The sequence below is a fragment of the Nuphar pumila genome, chromosome 4, assembly GCF_984573655.1.
Source record: "Nuphar pumila chromosome 4, dmNupPumi1.hap1.1, whole genome shotgun sequence".
Taxonomy (NCBI): Eukaryota; Viridiplantae; Streptophyta; class Magnoliopsida; order Nymphaeales; family Nymphaeaceae; genus Nuphar; species Nuphar pumila.
Genome location: NC_143252.1, coordinates 138,617,893 through 138,644,642, shown reverse-complemented (window position 1 = coordinate 138,644,642; position 26,750 = coordinate 138,617,893). Strand labels below are relative to the sequence as shown.

Below are 26,750 nucleotides of genomic sequence, written 5' to 3'. Positions count from 1 at the left end.
TTAAGTCAAAATCTCAGGCCTTTTTCTTCCATGACCATTTACCAAAATCTAACCATGAAACATACATTTTAGAAGATACATAGTTGGCCAATTTGGCTAAAAATGTGAGCCTCTAGATCTAGAGAGAAGGGTAGGTGCATCCCATCCAACCAATGGCCTTGATAAACTTCAACCTCCCCGCACACACACTTGTTAGAAATCAAAACCAACCAGGGCTCCGCTTGTCTGGTAGGAGCAGCTAGTGCACTTCACCTCAAATCCCAATGGTATCAATGTATAACTGGTAGGGGTCTGCCTAACCCCAGCTTGCCTTTCAAAAAAACAAAGAAAAAACTTGTTAGAAAGCAAAGAGAGGTGTGATGATGCCTCACATACCGATCACTATTGCAGTTGGAAGATAGTGAGAATGTAGTAAGTAGTCCACGGCAGTCACGGATAGCTGTTGATTGAAAGAGATTGGACACAGCCTGTGATGCATATCCTGACAAGACAAATCATGGGGATGAATGAATAATATAATCTCAGTTTGAGATTGTTCACCCTGCCTGCTCAAACCATGTCCATGGATGAAAAAGGCAGCCTTTTTTTCGAAAGGTAAGCTGTGAAAAAGGTACATTTGTATAAAGGAGACAGGAAACTTTAAGCTCCTCCGAGTTCTGAGATCCACCCTTAACAGGACAGTTAGGACACTGTTTCAGCGGGGGTCAGTACTCAGAGAACCCCTCTAATCCTTCCATAGCACTGTTGACAAAGATAGTGATGGCGGTTCATGCAGTACAACCCTCATCAATGAGTTCATCATATAATAATATTTTTTTCTGGCAGTTTATCGGCAATTAATCAGGGAAATATTTTTGTAATATCATGGAGGATCAAACAGGATTCTTGCATTAACAAATTTCATCTGTTGCAAAATTTTCTTGATAAGAACACGAAAGCCATTTAAAATTTTCAAAATAACCTGAACATTTCGCCTAAATTACTGTTTTTCTAACTTCTGACATCATGGACATGCTTATCAAAGTTATCTGAGGTTTGAATCGTGCCAGAAGCTCTCTCTCTCTCTCTCTCTCTCTCAAAGGGGTAAAAGGTAAAAATAGTGAAAACAGAACAGTGAAAAACACTAGGTTCCACCAACACCGGACATAATACACCAAGGACATTTATGAGGCTTTTGATAGAGCGGACAGGACTGTGTAAAATGGACCGGTCTGAACACTGCTGGCTGGGCATGGAGTTGTCCTAGACAAGTTGGTTTTTTGTCCAAGAGTTCCGCTTTTTTTTCTTTTGGTTTTCCTCTTAAATGTCTGGGAACCAATGCTCCAATAGGAGGGGTGGAACACCGCAAGATACCCAAAAGGTGTTCCGGTGGACATAAAAGACACCATGTTTCAGGCATCCCACACGTCGGACGTTTTGTATGGGGTGGGTGGGGCACAGACAGCAGCAACCCGTGGACCACATCAACCACCCATTCGGATAGAAGTTGTTGCTTGGGAGACTCGGGCAGTCACTTTTTCAATTACATAAGTAGCCACCATTCGCACAGTCTGGTAACCCAAACGTTTTCGACTTCCCCAAAGAAACAAAATTTTAACTTTCACCACCGTGGCCTTCCATGCTTGATAGCCTTGATGCTCCCAAAGATCAAACCTTTGTAGGATAAATAATGTTTCCATGATACCTGTCTATTATGCATAAAAAATCACAACCAACCTCCAAATTAATGTGCCGGCCAGGTTATACATTATTGCTTAGATTAGAAATCACGAGACAGGAAGAGAGAGGAAAGTGACTCATAAGCAAATATTGAGACAGAAAAAGAAACAACTGGAAGTTTAATAGTCTACAAGTGCGTTCTAAGCATGTGAGCATACGATGATGGCTAAGATTCCAATGTAAAGGCACACTTCATCTCTTAATTTTGAAGGTATTATCTATACAAAACCGAAGGAAAAGGATTCAAGGAATGTGATTACAAGAGGGTGGACAACAAACAAAATCCACATTTCAAGTGTAAAGTATGAGAAATAAGAACGTCATTCTTCGATAACAAATGCTAAGGGCAGTCCGATAAAGAGTGGAGATGAAACAAAGGAGCCTGCTGCATGTTCCAGGATTCCTGTCACTGAAGGAAAATGATGAGCAAAGCTCATTCATCCCTGAAAGTTAACAAGCACCACATCATTATATGTTGTCATTTTAACTGCAATGCTAGAAAGTAGAAATGCTAGTCATACTAAGAAATGTAATCTTTTTTTTTTGATAGGCAAGCTGGGGTTAGGCAGACCCCTACCAGATAACTCTTAAGCCCCATGTGTCAGAGGGATTCGAACCTGGGCCTTCAGCTTGGCACAGGACCCTGCTTACCACATGGGATACCACCTCGGTCTAAGAAAAGTAATCTTACGAGTATGGAAATTGCACCTATAAGACACCACAGCCAATATGGAGCAACACATATAGCACACAGCAAAGCCAAGCCCCAGGAATCATCAGACAATTTTTCTTGGAATTCCACAATAAAAGGAGACTTACTCGACAATAATACATACATCAATGTACAGGGGTGCGGCAAAAATATAAAAAATTATATATATAAAATCTAAAAGTTGGACATAAATGACCCTGGGTGCGTTGACTGCACCCAGGGTCAGGTTGACCGCATCGGGTGCGACGCAGGTGTGGCACCTAGTTGAAGAGTCCCTGTGACATAGGTGGAAAGACTTACTGTTCTGCCGGTGATAGCATGCTTGTCTTGGAGGGCATTGTCAGCAGAAGAGGAATCAGAGAAGAGCACAAACCCAAAACCCCTGGTGCTCCCATGTGTTCCTATCTCTCATGATAACTGAGTCAACCACAGAATTTGTTGCTCACCTTCCTGCTCATCTCTACCCCCCTCGCCACCAGTGGTGCCGCCTTGGGGTTCAACTGCAGCATCAGCACCAGCACCACCACCACCAAAAAAATGCCAAGCCTTTGTGCGTTACACCCCCAAAGAACAGAAGGAAAGAACACAAAGAGGAGAAGAGCAGAAGGAAAGAAGAACAGGAGAAGAAGAGCAGAGTGACGGTGAGGCTAAGAGGAGGGGCCAGAAAGTTTTTTATAGGAAAGACTCATCCACCCCCTCCCCCACTGGAGGAGTCTTTCCTATAAAAAACTGTACATTTTTTGAAAATGTTTCTCAGCGAAACATTTTCGCTCGTTTGGAAAGGTCGAAAAAACCGTTGGTTTTCCGACCTCAGTTCACTTTTCCTAGATTTTTCTCGCTTCCAAACGTGCCCTTAATCTTCTATTCTTTCTGTTTCTGCTTCCTTTGCCTCACTGTCTGGATCACTTGCTGATGTCAGCTTACACGTGTTGCCGACATCCCTGTTATATGCAGTACCATACCTAACATCTCTTCATTACCAGCATCCAGAGATTTGGTCATGCTAGTTCCTTAATCTAGTTCTGAACCTTCTTATAAGCTTATCATTTCGCCTACATGGATCCCTCATTGCCAAGTATTTCTATCCATAAGTTAACGTCAAGTCGACCTATGATAACTTTATGGTACTGAATGGAATTAGTGTTTGGTTGGGGCATTTGGCATCATTTGGGTGGCCTTTTTATGGATAAGAGTGAAGAAACAAGTTTGGTGCTCATTGGAGGTGCATATTGAGTACAATCACGTTATTTGTGGTGTATCAAGGCTGGTGGCAAGAGGGTTTTAGGTTGTATTCAAACAGCTAATTAATATCAGCCTATTTCCGCTATGTTTGGTGAATGTTTGAAATAGCAGAGGTAGAGTCTTGCATTTGGGATCTTGTTTTTTAGCATTTATGTTCGAAGACTTGTGTTGAAATAGTCTTCTTGGTGTGTTGCTACATAGCGTGCTGTTGGTAGAAGGCTGTTTGCATTTGTTTGGTGAAAAGATAAGGGAAATATGGTCAAATATGAATCCATTCAGCTGATGAGTAAAATTATGTGGAATTAACTATACATATTGGCCAGAGTTTATGAAAAGTGTGAATAGAAGGGGCTTGGAGGATACAAAGATGGAACAAAGCATAAGCCAACAACAGGATTTGCAAATTATGCAATTGCAACTACTGTTGAAAAGTGAACAATGCACATTGCAGAATCATGGTTGTTGGCTTCAGTTGAACAAAGCATAGATATCAATTTTACTAAATAGAAATGAAAGATGCTTGGAAGTTTTTGAAGGAAGCATATCATCATGCCAAGTAGACGAGCAAATAAAATATCAGTTGGTCTAGGAGTTGATGGGATTGCTACAAGAAAATAGATCTTTTCAAGAGATCTATTCCTTGATTCAGCAAAAATGGAATCATATACACCTTATGGAATCAACTTGTTCTTCTTGCAGTGTAGAGAGTAAAGCTTGCATAGGAGAAAACAACATTAGAGAAGAAACAAAAATTATAGAGTTTCTTATGGTGTCACGACCAGAGTTTGATGGTGAAGAAATGCTATACCTCACAGGGACACCTTGCCTTCCTTTGCACAAGCGTTAGCTGAACTAAGTGTTGAAGAGATAAAGATGAAGTCATTGGGGCACAAGTTGCTACGAGATAGTGCATTTACCAAGGTTACCAGACTGGGAAGGGGAAGCAATACACGAAACAAGAAGCGAGAGCGAGAAGCAAGGTTTTTAAAATTTATAAGAAGCAGGAAGTGAGGAATCAATTTAAAAGGAAATTAAGGAATAAAAAAGGAAGTGATATGAGATTGAATGGAAGGCGAAAAACTAATTGAATTGGAAGGGAGTAAAAACTAAAATGAAAATTCTTAAATTTCATGATTTTGTAGTGTAAGAATCTATGTCACAGGGATTCGGCTAGCAGGGTGCCGCACCAGCGTCAAAGAGACACGACACGGGTGCGGGTGCGGCACCGGGTGCGGCACCGGGTGCGGTCAACCCGACCCTGGGTGTGGTCAACGCACCCAGGGTCATTTTGGTCCAATTTTTTGGACTAAAAAAAATGTTTTGCCAAGAATTTTTTTTTAATATATGTCACAGGGATTCTCCAACTAGGTGCCGCACCCGCACCCAATGCGGTCAACCTGACCCTGGGTGCAGTCAATGCACCCAAGGTCATTTATGTCCAACTTTTGAACTTTATATATATATATATATATATATATATATATATGCCGCACCCCCGCACCCGGGTCTTTTGAAAGTGCCGCATCCCCGCACCCGCACCCATGTGACATAGGTAAGAATTAATAAATTCTTATCAAAATCTAAAATTGATGATTGCTAAGTTAGAGAAAGTACATGAGAAGTGAGTGGGAAGCGTGAAAGGAAGCACATGAAAAACATGAAAAGCTGTAATGAAATGATAGTCTTCCACGAATGCACTTGAATCTCTCAAAAGAAAGTATCTAAAAGATACTTTATACAAGACCCAAAAAAGAGTATAAATGAAAAAACAAGAAATAAATGACAAGCTTTATTTACGAGAACAAATGCTTAAAAAGCATTTTTAGTGAATGAATTTACAAAGGGGGATGCACCCTTATTTATAAGAGAAAAGGAGGAGAGCTCATAAGGAGCTCTCCTCTTAGCCATTGGAACTAGTTCTAATGGCTAGAATTCTAGCCGTTGGACTAGTTCCAACAGCTAGATGCTTGGTCAAGTTCTAACCGGAACTTGACCAAAAGAAAACTATCTAGTTCAAAATGAACTAGATAGTTAAAAGGCAAAAAATAAAAATTAAAAATTAAAAATATATATATATATATACAAATTTATATAATAATAATATAATATTATTATTATATAAATATGTATTTTACATTTTAACACTCTCCCTCAAACTTACGGTACAATGAGCAAAAGTTTGTCTAAGAGGAAGTGAAATCGGGAAGCCGCAAGAGGTTTGGTGAAAAAGTCTGCTAACTGGTATTATGACGTAACATATGGCAGATCAATGGTTTCATGCAAGTACTCCGCTCTGACATAGTGACAATCCATCTCAATGTGTTTGGTGCGTTCATGGAACGTCTTGTTCACTTGTGCAAATCTGAATGGAGCACACAGGAACCGAGAGAGAGAGAGAGAGAGAGAGAGAGAAAGTCGATCATCTATTAGGGCTAATCTCCTCAGGTTTAAATAAAGGAGATTAGTCTAAGAATTAAATTACACATGGGTCCCTCATTATATATAAAATACCAAAACACTACTTAAGAATAAAAAAGACTTCAGACGACTAATCTTAACACTCCCCCTCAAGCTGGAGCATAGATATCAATCATGCGCAGCTTGCTGCAACATTTTGAGAAATTTGGCCTTGCCAGAGGCTTGTAAAGATATATGCAACTTGGTCCTTCGAGTTTAGATGCTTGGTAGAGATATGATCAGCTTGAACCATATCTCTTATGTAATGACAATCAACTTCAATGTGTTTTGTTCTCTCATGAAATACAGGATTATTAGCTATATATGTAGTCACCTTGTTGTCACACATCATTACCATAGGCGATGAAACCTTCACTTAAGATCATTTAGTACAGTTCGAACCCAGATCAATTCAGTTGTTGTTTGAGCCATAGCCCTATATTCTGATTCGGCACTTGACCTGGCGACCACTGTTTGCTTTTTACTTCTCCATGAAATTAAGTTACCTCCCACAAACACACAGAATCATGTGGTAGATTTTCTATCCTCTATAGATCCAGCATAATCAGCATCAGAGTAAGCAACTATCTCCAGGGTCCCTCCTTTCTTGAAAAATAGTCCTTTTCCGGGAGAGGATTTTAAATACCTGTGTATCATTATTGCAGCATTCCAGTGTACCTCAGTTGGTTTGTCAATGAATTGGCTAACCTTACTTACTGCTAGAGCAATATCAGGTCTAGTCACTATCACATATAGTAGTTTTACTACCAGTGAGCGATAGCTTATGCTATCAACAGGTTTTGACCCCTCTTTCGATAACTGAACTTTGTGATCCATGGGAATATTTGTTGGTTTAGCTCCCAACATTCTTGTCTCTTTTAATAAATCAAGAACGTACTTCCGCTGAGACAAAACCATACCTTCACTGTTCCTGGCGACTTTTATACCCAGAAAGTATCTAAGTAGACCACGATCTTTTGTAACAAAATGTTTTTAAAGATGAGCCTTTGTAGCTGCAATATCTTTCATATCATCTCCTGTAAGAATGATGTCATCCACATATACCACCATAACAACTAGACCCGAGCTAGTTTTCTTAATAAATAATGTGTGGTCCGATGCTGACCTGTTAAAGCCAAATTTTGACATTACTTCAAACAACTTTTGAAACCACGCACGAGGACTTTGCTTAAGACCATATATTGCCTTTTTTAATCTGCACACCTTTTGACACTCCCCCTCAACCTCGAACCCAGGAGGTTGATGCATGTAAACTATCTCAGACAAATCCCCATATAGGAAAGCATTTTTCACATCTAATTGACAGAGGCTCCATCCATGGTGAACAGCGACAGATAGAACAAGACGGATGGTACCCATCTGTGCAACGAGAGAAAATGTTTCAAAGAAATCAACCCCATATGTCTGAGTATAACCTTTTGCAACTAATCTAGCCTTGTATCTCTCAATCGAACCATTAGAGTTGTACTTGATGGTATATACCCATTTACATCCAACAATGTCGGCATCCAATGGAGGATCGACCAGGTCCCATGTCCGTTGAGACAATAGGGCATCCATTTCATCTTGCATTGCCTGCTTCCACCTGTCGTCGAGCATTGTCTGTTGATAGCTTAGAGGAATAGTTTCAACAGATAAGGTTGAAATAAAAGCTTTCATCTAGTTTCCAATTCTGGCATCGGACACAAACTGAGACATAGGATATAAGGTACATTGTCTTGTCCCTTTCCGTAAGGCGATTGGCCTGTTATCATCAACTTGAAGGTCACAGTTATCAAGAGTACTTACCTCGGGAGAAAAAGAAGGTGAAGGCACGAGAGGAGGTGGAGCTCTACGCACATATACCAATGGAGGATTATGAAACCGTGAGGAAAGTGGAGTTGGGTTCGGTAATTATGGTACAGATTCCAAAGGAAAAGGAGGGACAAGAAAAGGAAAAGAGTCATCTTGATCCACTTGCATCTGAGCACCAGAACTAGAATAATATGGAATGCACTCCATAAAAGATACATCTGCACCGACATACTCCCGACGGGAATTCGGTTCATAACATCGATACCCCTTTTGATTTTTGGGATACCCAATAAACATACATTTAGTTGTTTGAGCTGCTAATTTATCACGGTCAGGACCAAGTCTATGCATAAAGCAAACACATCCAAAAACCTTGGGTGAGAGAGAAAAAAGTGAAGCATTAGGATACAAGATGTGCAAAAGAATTTTATCTTCCACGGATGATGATGGCATGTGATTGATCAGATAACAGGCTGTGATAACTGCATCACCCCAATATGACGCAGGAACATTGGATTGAATCATAAGGGTACAAGCAACATCAAGGAGGTGTCTGTGCTTTAGTTCAGCTACCCCCATTTTGCTGAGAAGTATAGGCACAAGAGGTTGAATGCCATGGTCTTGATAAAATTGCACCAAGGCTTTGGTTTTAAACTCAAGAGCATTATTAGTGCGAATAATCTTGACAGCAGATTCAAACTGAGTTTTTATTTCAATAACTAGAGATTTGATAATACTAGAAACTTCAAACCTTTCTTTTATTAAGGATACCCAAGACAACTTAGAAAAATCATCAACAATAACAAGATAATATCGACACTGAGTCCTGGTAGGAATTTTACTAGGACCTCATACATCAACATGAAGAATTCAAAGACCCTATGACTGGACTGACTCTGACTCGAAGGAAACGAACTCCGATGATGCTTTCCCAACTGACATGCTTTACACTGAAATGATGTAGTAGACGGAATTTGAGGAATGACACGACGGAGCTTTGACAATGAAGGATGACCAAGACGACGATGCCACTGAACAGGACTCGAGGAACAATCGACTGCAGCATGAATGTTTTCCACTGGATGATGTAGGTAGTAGACTCCATTTTCTTCATAGCCTCCACCAATCTTCTTCCCCGTCAGCAAATCCTGAAAATGACAACCCACCGGATCAAATATCACTCTACAATTTAGCTCTTTTATAAGACAACTTACGAAGAGTAAACTTTGAGGAAATGAAGGAGCATGAAGGACATTTTTCAATTGTAAGGAAGAAGATATAGAAACATTTCCCTGACCAACAACCGGAGAGGAACTCTCATCCGCTAATGAGACTCCCCGATGTGCAGTAGTATTCTTTAGATCTGAAAAAAAATGAGAGATGCCACATAGATGTCTGGATGCACCAGAATCAATAATCCACTTACTATCATTGAAATGAAGATGATCCCATGTTGAGTAGGCCACACCAGCTACAGGAGAAGAAGAACTTGAAGGGAGATGAGCTATCAGTTCACCATATATTCTGCACGACTCAGGGTAATACAATGACTAGGAGAAGAAGTCTCATTCGCATTTGCTGCTTCTAGTTTTGTGACATTAGCTTTTGGAACATTTGGCTTCGATGCCGGAAGAGCAGGCCGTCCATGTTTATCCCAGCAACGATCTTCTAAATGTTCGGATTTTCCGCAAAAAGTACATTGAAGTTTACCTCTACCTACCATGCCTCTTTCACGACCTCGTCCTCTAATATTCAGAGTATCCTCACGTCCATAACCAGATGAAACAGCTAGAGCAGATGTCTGGGACATAGGATGAGATTGTGGAAGAGAAATGGCTAGTCTACTCAAGCGATTGTATGCATCAGCAAGAGTAGGCACATCTGATCCAGTCAACATTTGGACTTTAGCAACAGAGAATTCTGAAGATAAGCCTGTGAGGTACCGAGCAACCATAGTCTGTTCTTGATGATCCTTTTGCTTTGAACAACAAAGAGGTCTATGAGCATTAAGTCTTTCAAAAGTTGCTTTAACGGATGCATAGTACTGGGCCAAGGTCTGATCTCCCTACTGCAAATTATATATCGCTTGTTCGACTTGTAATATACGGGTTACATTAGTCTCTTGAGAATACGTATCTCGAAGGTTGTTCCACATCTGTTTAGCTGTATTATAATAAATTAGACCATCTGCAATGTGAGGTTCAACACTATTCATGATTCATGACATAACTATGTCATTATCTTCATCCCAAGTAATATATTTTCCCACTTTATCATTCGGTTCAGTTTCCAACAGAATATGTTTTCTACGATGTCCAGAAACCGACATCATAAAAGTTCTTGACCACCTGGCATAATTTACTTCATTTAATTTCACGGAAGAGCCATAAGAGAAGAGATTTGCAAATGCTTTATATTCTCCAATAGCCTCATTCTTAGAATCGAATTTCTGAGTTTCACCCATAATAAAAGAATTGCTAACTCAGGAGATATTGCTGATTACTCTGCTGCAATACACGACCAAAAAATTTTTATCACAGGTTCACAGAAAAAATTAACGATCAGATTTCTTCTCCAACCTATTTAGAGTCCAAATCTGGATAATACACGACCACAAAATCTGCCCAAATCTGGATACTACACGACCACAAAATCTGCTCAAACACACTGCAGAAACCACGACACCACCAGAATCAGCACCAAAGACAGTGATGAACCACGACACCTGATCTGAAATCAGATCTGAACAACCCTTTTTAAATCCAAAAGGAACTTAAAGAAAATTAATTCTCCACTGCACCTATGTAAAAAAAAACTTTTAATCGATGATTTTGTTCTGAGCACATCTCAGACAACATACTCCTCATGATACATGTTTCACGGCAGCACCAAATCATTTGAAACACACTACTTCTGACATCCATAATCGTGAGAATCCAGATCCACAAATGAACAAAATAAATTTTATTCAACCCACTCAGATTCGATAAAAAACATCACGGGAACAACATACTCCTAGTGATACAGGTTTCACGGCAGCACCAAATCATTTGAAACAAACTACTTCTGACATCCAGAATCATGAAAACCCAGATCCACAAATAAACAAAAAAAAATTATTCAACCCACTCAGATTCGATAAAAAGGAAATCACGGCCTTTTCACGTCACCCATATCCTGCCGCTACTTGATCCAGAAAAAAAACGAGGCCTTTAGATCTGATTACAGATCCGTGTCATGACAAATGTCAGACATCATATCCGTTATCAGATTTGCACACTCAAAAAAATATTCACGCACACCTTTTTTTCTTTTTTTTTCACTCGAGCTTTTGTGCAGACCGAAGTGCTCACGCTCCCCAGAACCTATTGCTCTGATACCATGTGCAAATCTGAATGGAGCACACAGGAACCGAGGCAGAGAGAGAGGGAAAGTCGATCATCTATTAGGGATAATCTCCTCTAGTTTTTTATAGAGGAAAGAGAAACATTATGTTGCTTATTTCACCTCCACGATATTAGAGATTCACCTAAAAACACACAGAAACCAGTGGTTGAGTGTCTATTATTAGAATCACTTCCTCAATCAGCATCAGTATAAGCAATTAGATCTAATGAGGATGATGCAGACAAAAAGAGTCCTCGTGAGAGAGAGGACTTTAAATATCTAATAATACATAAAACCGCTCTCATGTGAACAAAAGTGGGAGCATGCTGAAAATGGTTAGTTGTGTGATGGAGAGATAGGAAAGTGCTCCAACAAGCTGTCTGAATAGAGTAGGATCATCAAGACGCTCTCCAGCATCAATTTTCATTTTAACATTGACCACTTCTGGGGTGTCCACCTTCTTATTGTTCGTAATGCCCGACCTGGAAACAATATCAAGGGAAAATTTAGATTGAGACATTAAGTATCCATGAGGGGAATAAGCAACTTCAATTCCTAAAAAATATCTCAATAATCCTAAGTCAGATATTTCAAAATGAGTTTTAAGAAGAGTTTTGACATTGGCAACTCCCTGTTTGTCGTCACCGGTGATGATCATATCATCCACATTGTTGAGAAGCAGTCACCGTACATATGCATATGCATATGGGTAGTTTGGTAACTACTTAAGAGGTCAGGGGCATTATTGTAAACAAGGTATTTTACTCTAATCTCTCTATTTAAGTGAGATTTAAGTGAGATTAGACCTAATGAGCATATACGATTCTCTCTCTCTGATTTGCTAGAAACCCTAGCCGACTTCAACATGGTAACAGAGCAGGACGTAGCTCTGGGCGTCTGACTTGATCGATCCACACGTTGATCGGGTGGCATTGTGTATATCGTGAAGAGCGATCTGAATAGCGACAAAGCTGATCGCTATGTATAGCGTCTACAGCGATCGTTGTGTACAGAGTGTACCGCGATCTGGAACTTATCCAGCCAGCAGGAACATGATCGGGTGGCGTTGTGTGCCAGCGTGAACAACAATCTCAACAGCGTGAACAACGACCAGTCTCTCCAGCAGGAACACTGATCAGGCGTGCATTGTGCGTGTAGTAGCAGGTATGTGCGCGTAGCAGCTGGGAGACCCCGACCGTGTCGATGGTGGATGATGATGGTTGTGTGGATGTCGAAAAGGCCTGCAGTCTATGTCATATGGGTGCGGGTGCGGGCGCGGGTGCGGGGATTCGGCACTTCCAAAAAACCCGGGTGCGGGGGTGCGGCAAGGGCAAAAATGTAATATATATATATATATACGACGCGGGTTTTTTCAAATTTCATTTTATATACAGTTGCACGCACCCATCTCGTCAGGAGAACAGTGAAAATCCTTTACTAAAAAAAGGATCAGCAAGGCTACCACCATCATTATCATTTATTATGGAGAGAGAAAATCCTTTACGAAAAAGAAGAATCAGGATTGAAAAGGCAGGAGCAGCAGCAGCGGTCAGCTGCTGTCATTTATTGTGGAGAGAGAAAATCCTTTACGAAATTGAAAAGGCAAGAGCAGCAGCTGCTGTCATTTATTGTGGAAAGAGAAAATCCTTTACGAAATTGAAAAGGCAGGAGCAGCAGCTGCTGTCAGCATAATTTTTTTAAAAAAAAAATCGCAGCCCATTTCATAGGACAAATTTTTTTAAAAAAAAATGGACGTAAATGATCCTGGGTGCGGTCAACGCACCCGGGATCGGGTTGACCGCACCCGCACCCGCGTCGAGTCGCGTCGACGCGGGTGCGGCACCCTGCTAGCCGGATCCCTGTGACATAGCCTGCAGTCTCCATCATGATGCAGTCATGGTATGCAGGTTGTCGAAATTTTTTTTTAAGGTGAATAGTTCAGATTTTATCAAGGTGATTAAAATCTGGTAGAGTCGGCTTCCCAGTCAGTAGTTGGTGCGCATGTTAGTTTTGAATTTGAACAACGTATTACAGTTTTTTTTGTATATCAGATTTTATCAGTATGATTAAAATCTGGTAGAGTCGGCTTCTCAGTTGGTAGTTGGTGTGCACGTCAGATCCAAGTTTTCAACAGTTGATAGTTGCATGTGGTTGTATTTCCATTCATATGGATCATCTGTAAAGTTGGATAAGACTAACTAAGCTAGATGGCCGCGTACGTTCATGATGTTTGTTTCAGGGCATCATAGAAAACATATTTTGTTCGAAAATGAGCCTACGGACAAAACTGGAAAGTATGCTACATGGGAAGAGGACAATGATATTGTCATGTCTTGGATTATGAATAGTGTGCAACCTCACATAGCCGACGGGCTTATTTATTACACTTCTGCAAAACAAATGTGGGATAATCTGCAAGATACTTATTCTCAAAAAACTAATGTTAGTCGTATTCTTCAAGTAGAACAGGAGATCTATAAATTGCAGCAAGGAGAGCAAACTCTAGCCCAGTATTATGCCTTTGTGAAGGCAGCTTTTGAGAGACTAAATGCTCATAGACCATTATGTTGTGACAAACAAAAACTACACCAGGAGCATACCATGGTAGCACGATTCCTGACTGGCTTGTCAGTTGAATTCTCAGTTGCCAAAGTTCAGATGTTGACAGGCTCAGATGTTCCCACTCTTGCTGAGGCATATGATCGACTGAGCAGGCTTGCCATGTCCCTTCCTTTCTCTTAATCGGAATCACAAAGCTTTGCTCTGTCTGTCTCCTATGGTCGGGGCCAAGGTTTTCTTCCTAACTCACGAGGTCGTGGACGTGGTTGAGGCACGGGAGGATGAGGCAAGCTCCAGTGTACCTACTGCGGGAGATTTGGGCATATAGAAGATAGATGTTTTGACAAGAATGGACGACCTCCCGCATCTTCAGCTAAAGTTGTTCCTGAAACACAAGTGGCCAAACCCGAGTCACCCACTGTTTCTCCTAGTGATTTGGTTACACTTACTCGTGCTGAGTATGATGATTTGTTGGCACATCTTCCATCTAGTTCCCACATGGCTGATATTGCATGCTCTGTAGGTGATGAATTATCTTGCCAAGGTAGTAGGTGGATTATTGATTTAGGGGCATCTAGCCATTTACGTGGAAATAAATGTGATTTTTCAAATTTGCATAGTGTTGCTAATCATAAAAAGGTTGTTCTTGCCGATGGGAGTTCCTCTTCCATTCTTGGTCAGGGAAATATCTTCATCTCCCCTACTCTTCAGCTATGTCACATGGGTGCGGGTGTGGGTGCAGGTGCGGGGATGCGGCACTTCCAAAAAACCCGGGTGCGAGGGTGCGGCAGGGGCAAAAATGTAATATATATATATATATATATATATATATATATATATATATATATATATATATATATATATATATATATATATAATTTTGAAGTTTTAACAATTTAACATTTAACGGTTAACATTGTCATAATATCATTCATCATGCATGCAGTATATCAACCTAAATATCAAATTATCAATCAAATAAGTAAAGCAATTACATAAATCAACCTAAATATCAATCAAATAAGTAAAGCATAAAAGAACTAAATTACATACTATATATGTTTGAGACTCATGCTATATATATACTTTTTTAAAAAAGATATAAAAATACCATTTTTTTTATTTTTTTCCTAAAAATGAACATTTTTTGACTCAATCAACGTTGACGAAGTCCAAAACAAGGACGGACTCGGCCTCGACTCGTTGACCGAGTCCGACTCGGCGTTGACCGAGTCTGGGCCGTGTCCGAAGCCGCACCCGTGTCGGGGCGTGTCGACTCGGGTGCGACGCCTCCCTAGCCGAGTCCGTGTGACATAGCATCAGATACACCCAGCTGCTTCAGGAAAGAGGGTTACAAATGATCCATCAAAATTACTGGTGAAAATCTTTGTAAGAATGGACCTTTCTACCAGCATTCTTCAAGTGAGAATCTTTTCAGAAAAAAGAGAAAAAACTAGTGTCTTTTGCTGCAAATTTTGTTTTCTGTTTCGGCTTTCTATTACATAAAAATGAGTATCTATCTACTGGTAGACTTACGGGTCCTATTGTCAATCTCTTGAAAAAGCACTAATTCCTTGCTTTCCATTAATGGAACAACACCGGGAACCTCCATTGAGGAATTCGGAACCTCCATTGAGGAATTCCGCTGGCTTCAGACCAGCTGTCCATGACCACGTGATCTCCAGACTGCTCTCCCAGGCACCCAAACCGATAAACCTAACCATCCTTTTTTACCAAATGAATAACAAAAATTGTTCAAAGCATGACAAACCAACACCAAATTGAGAACCAGTATTCTCTTAGATGGGGTGCATTGTTGGGGTCGTCCGGGAATGCCTCCCCTGTGACAGGGCAAAACCAGAGAAACTGTTATGTAAAACAGTAAAACATAGGAGTGTTGCGTACCTAAGGCAGCCATGGGTATTGCGCTTGCTGAAAATCGGAGGTCGCTGAAGCAGAGGAAAACGTTGAGTAGAGGGTGGTAATCGATTAGGCAAAGGGGGGATTTTTTGCTCAGTCGGGCTGCAGCTGCCACGAGCGCAGACTCCCTTAGGCAGCCGGTGAGTAGACCTCTTCCTTCTTTTAGATTGCACACGCACTTTTTCTTGATTTAGGGTAGCTCATGATACCCTATGATTTATAGGGCACAGGGTGGAAACGGCTTGCGTAACCGTTCCCCCTGATCCTGTGCTGATTTATCGAAAGGATCACCTCGTATGTGGGGATGTATCCACATTGTGGATAACCACCACTACTTTAGTGGTGGTTAATCCAACATTCTCCCACTTGATCCGACGATAAACCCTTTAACCAGAAAACCTTATGGGAATAACTTGATGAATAGAATGGCCTTTTTATTCTATTTTATAGGTCCTTGGTTAAATCTCTAATCCTTATGAGATTAACAACAAAAAAATGAGAATCAAGAACTGAAAGTGATCACTTTATTTATATGCATATGTCAAAAAGAGTTTAATAATCCCATCCTCATTACATGTTCAGAATATAATCCCGGTGGTAGCACTTTAGTAAGAAGATCAGCGATCATCTCTTTGGTACCAATATTAACAATATGCACTAAATGATTCTCCATCATTTCTTTAACAACAAAATACTTCAATTCCATATGCTTAAATGACGTAGTACTTTTGTTGTTGTCCGAAAAGGACACCGCAGCTTCATTATCACAGTAGACCTTTAATGGCTTCCCAACGAAATCAATCACCTTTAACTGTGATATGAAGTTCTTTAACCATATAGCCTGCGAGGTAGTCTCGTACAATGTTATGAATTCTGCCTCCATGGTGTAGGCAGCAGTGGTCGTTTGCTTCCCACTCCTCCAAGAGATCGTGCCCCCAGCAAGTAAGAAGACGTACCCAGTAGTAGACTTTCTACTATCAAGGCATCCTCCTAAGTCCGCATCTGAGTAGTCAATGACCTCGAGGTGATCAACTTTATGATACGTCAACATATAGTCTTTTGTTTCTTACAAGTACCGCAAAACTTTCTTGGCAGCCTTCCAATGAGGTATACCTGGGTTAGACTGAAATCTGCCAAGCACCCTTACTGCAAAAGAAATATCTGGTCGAGAACATGTCTGCGCGTACTGCAAGCTGCCAACAACTGATGCATATGTGTGCTTTGTCAATATCGTCCTGTGGACAATCCTTTAGGCTCAGCTTGTCACCTTTTGATATGGGTGTTGAACTAGGAGAACAATTCTCCATCCTATATCTCTTTAACACCTTATCTATATAAGATCTTTGGGAGAGGCCTAGAAAACCTTTTGCTCTGTCTCGACAGATCTCAATGCCAAGAACATAAGCAGTCTCACCCATATCTTTCATATCAAAATGTAATGCAAGAAACTGTTTTGTCTCTGAAAGCAACTTTATATCGTTGGTTATAAGTAAAATATCATCCACATATAATATCAATATAATGAACTTACTCCCACTTTTCTTAAGGTATATACATTGATCAATAATATTTTTTATAAACCCGAAAGTCACAATGACTTGGAAAAATTTAATATATCACTGTTAGGAGGCCTGTTTAAGTCCATATATTGATTTGTTGAGCTTACAAAACAGACAATCATTTTCAGAGAAACCAAAAGGTTGATCCATATATACCTCTTCATTCAGATCCCCGTTGAGAAACGTTGTTTTCTCATCCATCTGGTATAGCTCCAAGTCATAATGAGCTACAAGGGCCAAAATTATCCTCATTGACTCTTTAGTTGAGACAAAAGAAAACGTCTCATTGTAGTCAATGACCTTCATCTGGGTGAATCCTTTAGCAACCAATCTTGCTTTATGTCTCTCTATGTTATCTTTGGAGTCCTTCTTGGTCTTAAAGACCCATTTACACCTTACGGGCTTTACTCCCTTAGGTAACTCGACAAGATCCCACACTTGATTTTTATTCATAGAGTCTAACTCTTCTTTCATAGCTTCTATCTAGTGTGTAGATTGTTTGTTTTCCACAGGTTTCATAAAAGTCAACGGGTCATCATCGATATCTATGAAATCACCAGGCTCCTGAAGGTACACCACATAATCAAGATGTATGGCAGATCTCCTAATTCTTGTGGATCTCCAAACAGGTCGTTCTTAAGGTTCAGATTGAACCTGATCATCCTATTCGTGCTCTTCCGCATTGTCCACAATAGGTTCACTTTGAATTTGTGCATCAACAACCGAGTGATCAACCACATCATCATTAGAAATAATAATGTGGTATCTTTTGGTGTTTTCCTTAACAGGTGACGAAACTGTATCCTGTACTTCCTCAAAACCAAGGTTTCGAAGTGCACTTAATCCTACTAAACCATGTTCAAGGAATTTTGCCTTATCTGTTTCAACAATCTATGGTGAATGAGATGGGCAATAAAACATGTACCCTTTTGATCTCTCTGGATAACCAATTAAATATCCACTGGTTGTTCATGGATCAAAGGCTTTAATGTGGGGGTTATACAACTTGACCTCTGCAGGACATCCCTATATGTGCATATAAGACAAAGATGGTTTTCTACCTGTCCACAACTCGTAAGGAGTTTTAGGCACAGATTTTGTAGGTACCTTATTTAAAATATGCACAGCAGTCCTTAAGGCTTCACCCCACAACTTCATGGGAAGTGTTGCATAATTCAACACAGCTCTGATCATTTCTTTAAGCGCACGATTTTTTCTTTCAGCTATACCATTCTGATAGACACTACCAGGCATGGTATATTGAGGCGCAATGCCTTCCTCTTTGAGAAATCGTGCTAATGGTCCTTCCTTTTGCCCTATCTCAGTAAACCTACCATAATATTCGCTACCTCTATCAGACCTTACTATTTTAATAACTTATCGGTTTGTTTCTCTACTACTTTCTTAAATTCCTTAAACATCTGAAAAACATCAGATTTTTCAAAAATCAAGTAGAGATATATAAATCGTGAATAGTCATCAATAAAGGTGACAAAATATTTTTCGCTTGTGTAACAGGGGGTAAAAGATTTACATACATCTGTGTGAACTATCTCTAATATCTGACTACTGCGTTTGACACCCTCTTTATACAATCAACATATGGGTCATTGTCGGGAAAATCTAGAGATTTCAAGATCTCTTCATTTACGAGTCTCTTTATTCTCTTTTCAGAGATATGACCCAACCTTCGATGCCAAAGCATGTAAGATTTATCATTTATCAAGCTATGTTTATTTCCAACCAATGCGTATTCAGAAGTCAGGGACTCCTGAGTTTGGATCTTCACGTTCAATCTATACAAACCATCATAAACTTATGCAAAACCAATTTCAGTTGAATTTCTATAAATGAACAATTTGGAATTTTCAAACTTAAAACAATATCCAAATTTATCCAATTTCGAAATTGAAATTAAGTTTCTACTATATGATGGAATATAAAAGACATCATGAAGATCCAAAACTACGCCTGTATCTAGAGTAATCATGCAGGTTCCAACACCCTTCACGTGTGAAAGCATCTTGTTTCCCGAATAGATGTTCTTCTCATGCATTGTTGGTTCTCTTCTGCTCAGGAACAACTGTAGACAGTTGAAAATATGAACAGTAGCACCAGAATCAACCCACCAACTATTTTCAAAAAAAATTAATAAATTACATTCATGAGAAACAAATGACAAATTACCTCTCTTTTTCAACCACTTTTTGTACTTTATGCAATCTATCTTCCTGTGTCCCTTCTTCTTACAAAAGAAACACTTTATGTGATCAGAGTCGGATTGCTTGCTTTGGGATGTCTTATTCTCTGTTGGCTTCTTCCTAGCATTTCTCTTAAATGCGTTCTTCCTTGGTCCTACCTTTGATGCATGAGAAGCCATATGTGCACTCTGCACCTTCTCCATTTTCAACCTCTCTTCTTCTTCAACACACTTGAACATAAGTTCATTGAACGTCCATTCATCATTATGTGTGTTGTAAGAGATTTTGAAAGGTCCGTACTCCAAGGGTAAGGACGCTAGAACTAAATGCACTAGGAAAGAATCAGAGATAGTGAGTTTCATGTCATTTAGCTGAGACACTATGTTCCTCATCTCCAAAATGTGTTGGTGAATGTTTCTTCCTTCAGTATATTTCATAGATATGAGTTTAGACATCAGGGTACTGGCTCTGACCTTGTTTGAACTCACAAATTGTGCTTCAATAGCACTTAAAAACTCTCTAACTGTCCTGCATTATGGTATGGCACTACGAATATTCTTAGCCAACTTAGATTACAAAAGCAACATGCTAAGTCTATTCGAGCGCTCCCACTTCTCAAAAACAGTCTTTTGATCAATAGTGCTTTAATCAGTTAGAGCAGCAGGTTCTTCTATCCTTAGGACCAGATCCATATACTCTAATGTAAAAAGTACAGTTTTTTTCCAATCACTAAAATTCAATCCATCTAGAAAAGGTATACACCTAGAGCCATCTAAAAACACAGAACTAGAAATTGCACGACAAAAGACATGTATCAAGAAGCATTCGTACGAGATTAAAACTTTAATGAAAAAAACAAAAGAATAAAGGCCCTTAATATGCTTATTTTCGGGCGAGTGAAGGGGGTCATCGGAGTCCTACTTTGGTAAGAGTTCCGACACGCGAAACAACTTCCCCTACTGACCATATTCGGTAAAACTAAGGTTCTTGTGAAGTTAGACCATCGACACAAGTTACCTTTGGATACACATGTGTGATGTATCTCGACACATTTACCTTATTCTACCCTACTTAAATTTCAAACACGATAAAACTACCTTTGAGTCGTTTATCGTTTCATGAATCTAAGTACAACAGTAATATTGGCTAAAACCATATGATAGTATAAAATTTTGACAACATAGGTGTATTGAGTCACTTTGGTGACATGAATTCACTAAGTCATCTAGCTATCCTTGATGTCAATATTAAACAATCATTTACACATGCAAAATTACAAATAAATGCATGAACAATAATATAAGCCAAGCTTAAATGGGTAAAACCCTGGTCTTCAAGTAGGAACCGGTCTGAAAGCACTCTGAACCGGTCTGAAACAGCCCCAAACTGATTATCCAAGGGTCTGAATCGGTTCTGAACCTTATGAACTGGTGTCAAGTATGAACAAAGATTCATAAAAACCCTATAATCGTATGCCAAAATCCCTATATTTTCTTATATTTATGAAAACAGGGTCTTAGCATCTCAGAACCGATGAGAAACTGGAAGGAATCGATAAAAAATGGCTCTGAACCGGTCTCGAAAGAGGAAAAATCAGTCATTGATCTGGTTCAGGCTAAATAGTACCTGGACCATACTGGATCCGGGTCAGAACCAGTTCAAACTGGATCCGGGTCGGACCCAGTTTGAATTGGATCTGGCCCGACCCGAATCCGGGTCGGATGCGACTTGGACTGGATCCGGGTCAGACCCAACTTGAACTGGATCCGGGTCCGACCCGGTTTATAACCAGATCCGAGTCTGACCCGAAAGGAAACCGTATTCGGGTCGGACCCGGCACTAGCCGGATCCGAGTCAGACCTGGAATGAACCGAATCAAACCCAATATCCGGACCCAATTTCACTGTTTTTATAAACAGAAACTGGTTTCTGTTTTTCATTTTAAACAGCGAAAGAAGCCGGAAAAAGGGGGGCTTTCCCATTTACCTGTCGCCGACCAACGTCGCCGACAAGCGACTGCCGGCGACCAATGTCGCCTTCCGACGAGCCGCCACACCTGCCGACGACCCTCACGAAGCCCGGACCGACGCAGCATCTCTCCTCGCCTGACGGTAGAGGAAACAGGAAAACCCTTGTGTTGTGTCGCCGGACAAATGTCGGCTGCGTCGCCGGACAAATGCCGGCCATTAAGTCGGCGTCATTCTGTGGCTGCCACCGGCGACGGCTGATGCTCCTGTAGCCCAACGGCCACAGGTAAAAACCCAAAATCTTTTTTTTTTGTCGCCCTATGGCGACCAAGCTGCAGCGTCGCCCCACAATGACCTGCACAGCCAGACAACCAAGACACACCCCGCGTAGCAGATGCAGGATGTGGGCCCATAACCCATTGTTGGGGTTGTCCGGGAATGCCTCCCCTATGACAGGGCAAAACCAGAGAAACTGTTATGTAAAACACAGGGGGAGTGCTGCGTACCAGAGGCAGCCATGGGTACTACGCTTGCCAAAAATCGAAGGTCGCTGGAGCAAAGGAAAAATGCTAAGCAGAGGATGGTGATCGATTAGGCAAAGGGGGGATTTTCTGCTCAGCCGGGCTGCAGCCACCACGAGCGTAGACTCCCTTAGGCAGCCGGTGAGTAGACCTCTTCCCTCTTTTAGATTGCACACACACACTTTTTCTTGATTTAGGGTAGCTCATGATACCCTCTGATTTATAGGGCACAGGGTGGGAACGGTTTGTGTAACCGTTCCCCCTGATCCTGTGCTGATTTATCGGAAGGATCACCTCGTATGTGGGGATGTATCCACATTGTGGATAACCACCACTACTTTAGTGGTGGTTAATCCAACATGCATATCATAGCCAGCTGAAGCGGGATTCTATGGGCGAGAATAATTTATTCTTGGTGATAACGAGGAACTTTGTCTTTTTTTCTTTTCGAAACCCCATGAATAAAGTCAGGTATATAAGTTTTTTTTAGCAGCACTTACCACTCGACTTGTTTGCTGAACCAAACCACACATCCAAGGGCAATAAATTCCAACCCATACTTCCTGATAACAATTTTTCCTCAAGTGCCAGGAAAGAACACTCCAGCAATCCAGAACAAAGATACCATCAAGTTTCCATAGTCCTACACCATTAAAGAGAAGAGAGAAGGAAAAGAGAAGACTGAAATTTCAAACTGCGACACTAAATCAAACTACTGCATCATACATCTTTCAACTCAAAAACCAAACCAACAAAAGTGTATCTGGCTCTCTGATGTTCCTCACTATCAACAAATATTTCGACACACATCATAGAATACAGTCGAACAAATCATGTACATTTAAATGAGTTTGAAGTTTAACCCATCCAAGAATGATAAACAGCAACCAAATTGTCGTAAATAGAACCAAAACAATCAAATCTATACAGACGTATCAATTTAATCAAGACTTACCACTTAATGATCCACCCAAAGAGAAAATGCTGCATGATCGGCACCTTCTCCAGAACCTCCGCCTTGTACATCTTAAGCATCCCACTGTTCACCTTGTTCCACGTTGGCACCCCACTGATATCGTCCAGCATTGGCGAGTGCTCCGCCAACACCCCCTTCTTCACCTTCTTCACGAATGCCACGCACGCGATGTACAAGTACTCATGGGAGAAATTATCCAGGATATCCTGATTGTGGATCGACTTAGGCTTCATGTACTTGTGATCGATCAACTGCGATGAGCCGAATATGAATGGGAGGAAATGGTAGTCGTCGAGCCCCCAAACCCCGTGCGACCCAGCCGGCTCCAGCCAGTAAACCGTCTGCAGCTTTCTCATCAACTCAAGGTACTTCACGAAAACCCTGGAGACAAGAGCCTGGTAATCCTCCTCTGCAACCACGCCCAGCCGCGCCAGACAGTAGAGCCACGCCACGAAGTTTGTCTCGTGCCCGGTCCCACAGTCGATCCTCGTCGAATTCCCGAAACTATCAGCGAAATAAGGGAAGATCTCCGCCGCACCCGATCGGAGATCCTCGGGGAGGACCCTCACCATCAAACCCTCGCTCTCGGTAAGCAGGAGATGCCAGTCTCTGTAGGCCAGGTTCCCGTAACGGGACGGCTGGTCGAGCGGGGGGATCTCGCCGACCCAGCCGATCATGGAGCTGAGGATGTCGACGATGGCGTTGATGACAGGCGATTCGCGGCAGGGGTCGGAGATCTTGCGCCCGCGGATGGACTCGCTCAGGCTGACGACGAACCCGAGGAAGTTCTTTCCGGATTCTGAGTCGTGGAAGCGGCGGATGTCGTCGGGGGACTGGATGCGCTTGACGGGCGTCTGGAAGAGGAAGGGAGGGGGGAGGACGGCGACCTTCTGGGCTTGGGGAACGGGGGAGACGATGGTGGATTGGGCGTTCGGGGAGGAGAGAACGTCCGGGGCTCTGATCGGCCTGTACTGGTTTTGGGCCGGCGGGGAGTCCATCCACGGCGTAGGTTGGCCGCAGGAGGAGCAGGCACCGCCGTCGGTGGTGGAGGAGCAAGGAGGATGGGTGCTTTTCGAGTGGTAGGTGTGCTCCAGGGTTAGGGTTCCGTCAGGATGGCGCCGATCGTCTTCCCCTCGACCGTCCGCCATTTTTTCTCTGTGTACAAATCGGTGGTAAGGAAGACGCGCGAGCGAACGGCTTTTATAGGGAGAAGCAGGCAACGGGGCTTGAAGTAAAAGGTGAAGAGTGAGGAAGAGGTGGGTGCTTCGCTTTCTAATCGAGCTTTGCGAGGGATACCATCTGAGACGTTTACTTTCAAGTATGGACGGTTGGGATCTGCTTTTACAAAGCTTTCGTGAATGATGAGTCATCGTGAGGACGGAGCTTGTGAATGTTGGCGTTAGGGGTGTCGTAGGGTCCGGGTATGGTGATAAATAAGAAGACTCGATTAAGACCCGGGTCTGGACTCGAAAGTTCGATTAATACATGGACCCGGGTAAATTTTATACCAGACGCGGTCCCCAACCGAGTTCCAATTAAGACCCGCAATTTTTCAATGTAAAAATGATAAAAAATATAGTTTTGCCGGGTATGGACTGGGTTTGGTTCATATCGGGTCCGAGTATGGTTTTTCTTACAGTGAACCCAATTAGACTCAGGTTTAGACCTGATATCATACCCAAAAATCTAATCCAAGTCTGAACCAAACCAGACCCATTGACACCCCTAATTGGACGTAAGATTTGTGTGATCAACGGTTGGGATCGTCCCAACAGGCTTTGTGAGGTTTCAGAGAAAATTGGATCGAACCGAATTAAGTGTTTGTCATTGGTTTGGGTGCAACCAGGCTGGGCCCATTAGGGAGGCCGTCAGGTTGGACTTGTTGTTTGCAGAAGAAGGTCTCGGTGGGGTAGACCCGTCTGCAGGGATGGCAATGGACTGAGGCAGTGGCGTAGCTAGGATTCATGTGTGTGTGTGTGGGGTGGGGGGGGGCAAACAGGGGCGTAGCAAAAAAAAAAAAAAAAATTGTGTGATAGTCGGGGGTTCGGGGGTAGCGCCCCCAAAAAAAAAATTTTTTGAGATAAAATAAAAAATAGCTACAATTATTAATAAAAATCTATTTCATATGGACGAATCAAACTATTTGCTGCAGTCAGGGCTGGGCTGCGCTACAAAAATGGATAAAAATCTATTTCATATGGAATCAGGGCTGGGCTAGGACTGGGCTTTTAAAAAAATTAAATTTTTTTTAACTGTTTCGGGAGGCAGGACTGGGCTACACCTAGCTACGCCTTTGGACTGAGGGGAAATCCCCACCTTGCCTCGCTCCATTTGGACTGGGGGACGAAGGACATGAAACGGTGATGGAGGTTAAAATCAAAATGCGTGCAGGAATGGAGGGCAGGATTTTGAGACAGGGCGGGGGGTGGAGACCTTGTCGCCCGCCCCGGTCCACTGCCATCCCTACCTGTCTGTTGCCCAAGTCATGATTTGAGACACATCCTTGTCGTTGCTTAGCAAATCTGGTTCAGTTTCAAAACTGGATCCAACTTAGGTTTGATCATAGGTCCTGGATGTGGAGCTGGTATGGATTTTATAGTATCAGATCCACTTAAGCAGTTGTTTTCGCATGTGAAAGAAAAAAGTTACAAATAGGTCAGGTTATACCTGATTTGGACGCTGATCTGATGTTTATATGATTACCTGGTTCTGGTACAGATCCAACCCGAACCAACAGCTTATGATTCAAAGTAGAACCGGGGCTACTCACTGCCTCTGTGACAAATATCAGGATATTTATATTTTTTAAAGATATTTATCATGAAAACCCATGAGATTTTTATTTTTAAATGTGTCTTATTTATATTTTCTTGTAAAAATTTATTTTTTATATTTTTAATATATTTTTAAAAAAAAATTATACCCAAGATTTTGCCTAAAAGATGCAAGAGTTATGAAAATTTTCAAAATCTCCAAAGTTTTTTCGCCTGCCTAGATTATGCCGTTTTTAACTTTTGTCACTATGCTCACCATAAATAGTTACTCCGTAACAATGTGATGTAACCCGAATCCAAGGTCACAAGAAAATCAATGTTTAATTACTCCTACACAACTAAACTATGAAAACTCGAATCTAATAAAAAGTAAGCAATTAAATTGGAGAAAAATACTCAAAATTCATTCACCAACCAACTATTGCAAATATTTATTAGTAACTAGTAGAAACCCTATTTCTTATGGCAGATTTTGGATAGTAGAAACCATAGTTGCCAAAGAAGGGGACGGGTACCAGTATGGATACGGGGTATGGGTCCAGATATGTAAGACCCTTAAAAGTTTCGGGTACCTTTTAATTGAAACATGCCTCTCAAAATTTTCGTATGAGTTTCTCATAGACATTGTTTTAATGGTTTTAGCACCTGTCACATTCTGATTGACACATAATATTTTTAAATTATTTTTTGGCCAATTCAGAACGATTCACTTGAGAATCGGTATCGGTCGATTCACCTGAGAATCGTTGGCCAAATGATACAGATTCTGATACTGACAACATTGGGTAAAACTAAAGAAGGTTATTTTTGGACTATATTCATGTTTGACAAAATGGGCTTAAGAGGCTTTTAGATTAGGATACAAGGCATAGATTGAAAGGGTTCATTATGGGCCAGGTCCAATTGGTTTGTGGATCAAAATATTGGGTAGGATATGAGAA

The 26,750-nt window shown here is 41.3% G+C and overlaps 1 protein-coding gene across 3 annotated transcripts; it reads right to left on the bottom strand.

Annotated features, from left to right (window-relative positions):
- LOC149841262 (uncharacterized) lies at positions 1 to 24,219 on the bottom strand. 3 transcript variants are annotated; one of them, XM_090003723.1, is made up of 2 exons: positions 23,015 to 24,219; positions 1 to 310 (listed from the first exon to the last, which is right to left on the bottom strand). In XM_090003723.1, the coding sequence occupies exons 1-2, from the start codon at positions 24,181 to 24,183 to the stop codon at positions 193 to 195; spliced, it is 1,287 nt and encodes a 428-aa protein (XP_089859849.1). In that variant the 5' UTR covers positions 24,184 to 24,219; the 3' UTR covers positions 1 to 192. The 3 variants fall into 3 exon arrangements, with proteins under 3 accessions (XP_089859849.1, XP_089859851.1, XP_089859850.1); XM_090003725.1 differs by lacking the exon at positions 1 to 310 and adding an exon at positions 1,307 to 1,688; XM_090003724.1 differs by lacking the exon at positions 1 to 310 and adding an exon at positions 1,929 to 2,162.
- Positions 24,220 to 26,750: the final 2,531 nt, after the last annotated feature.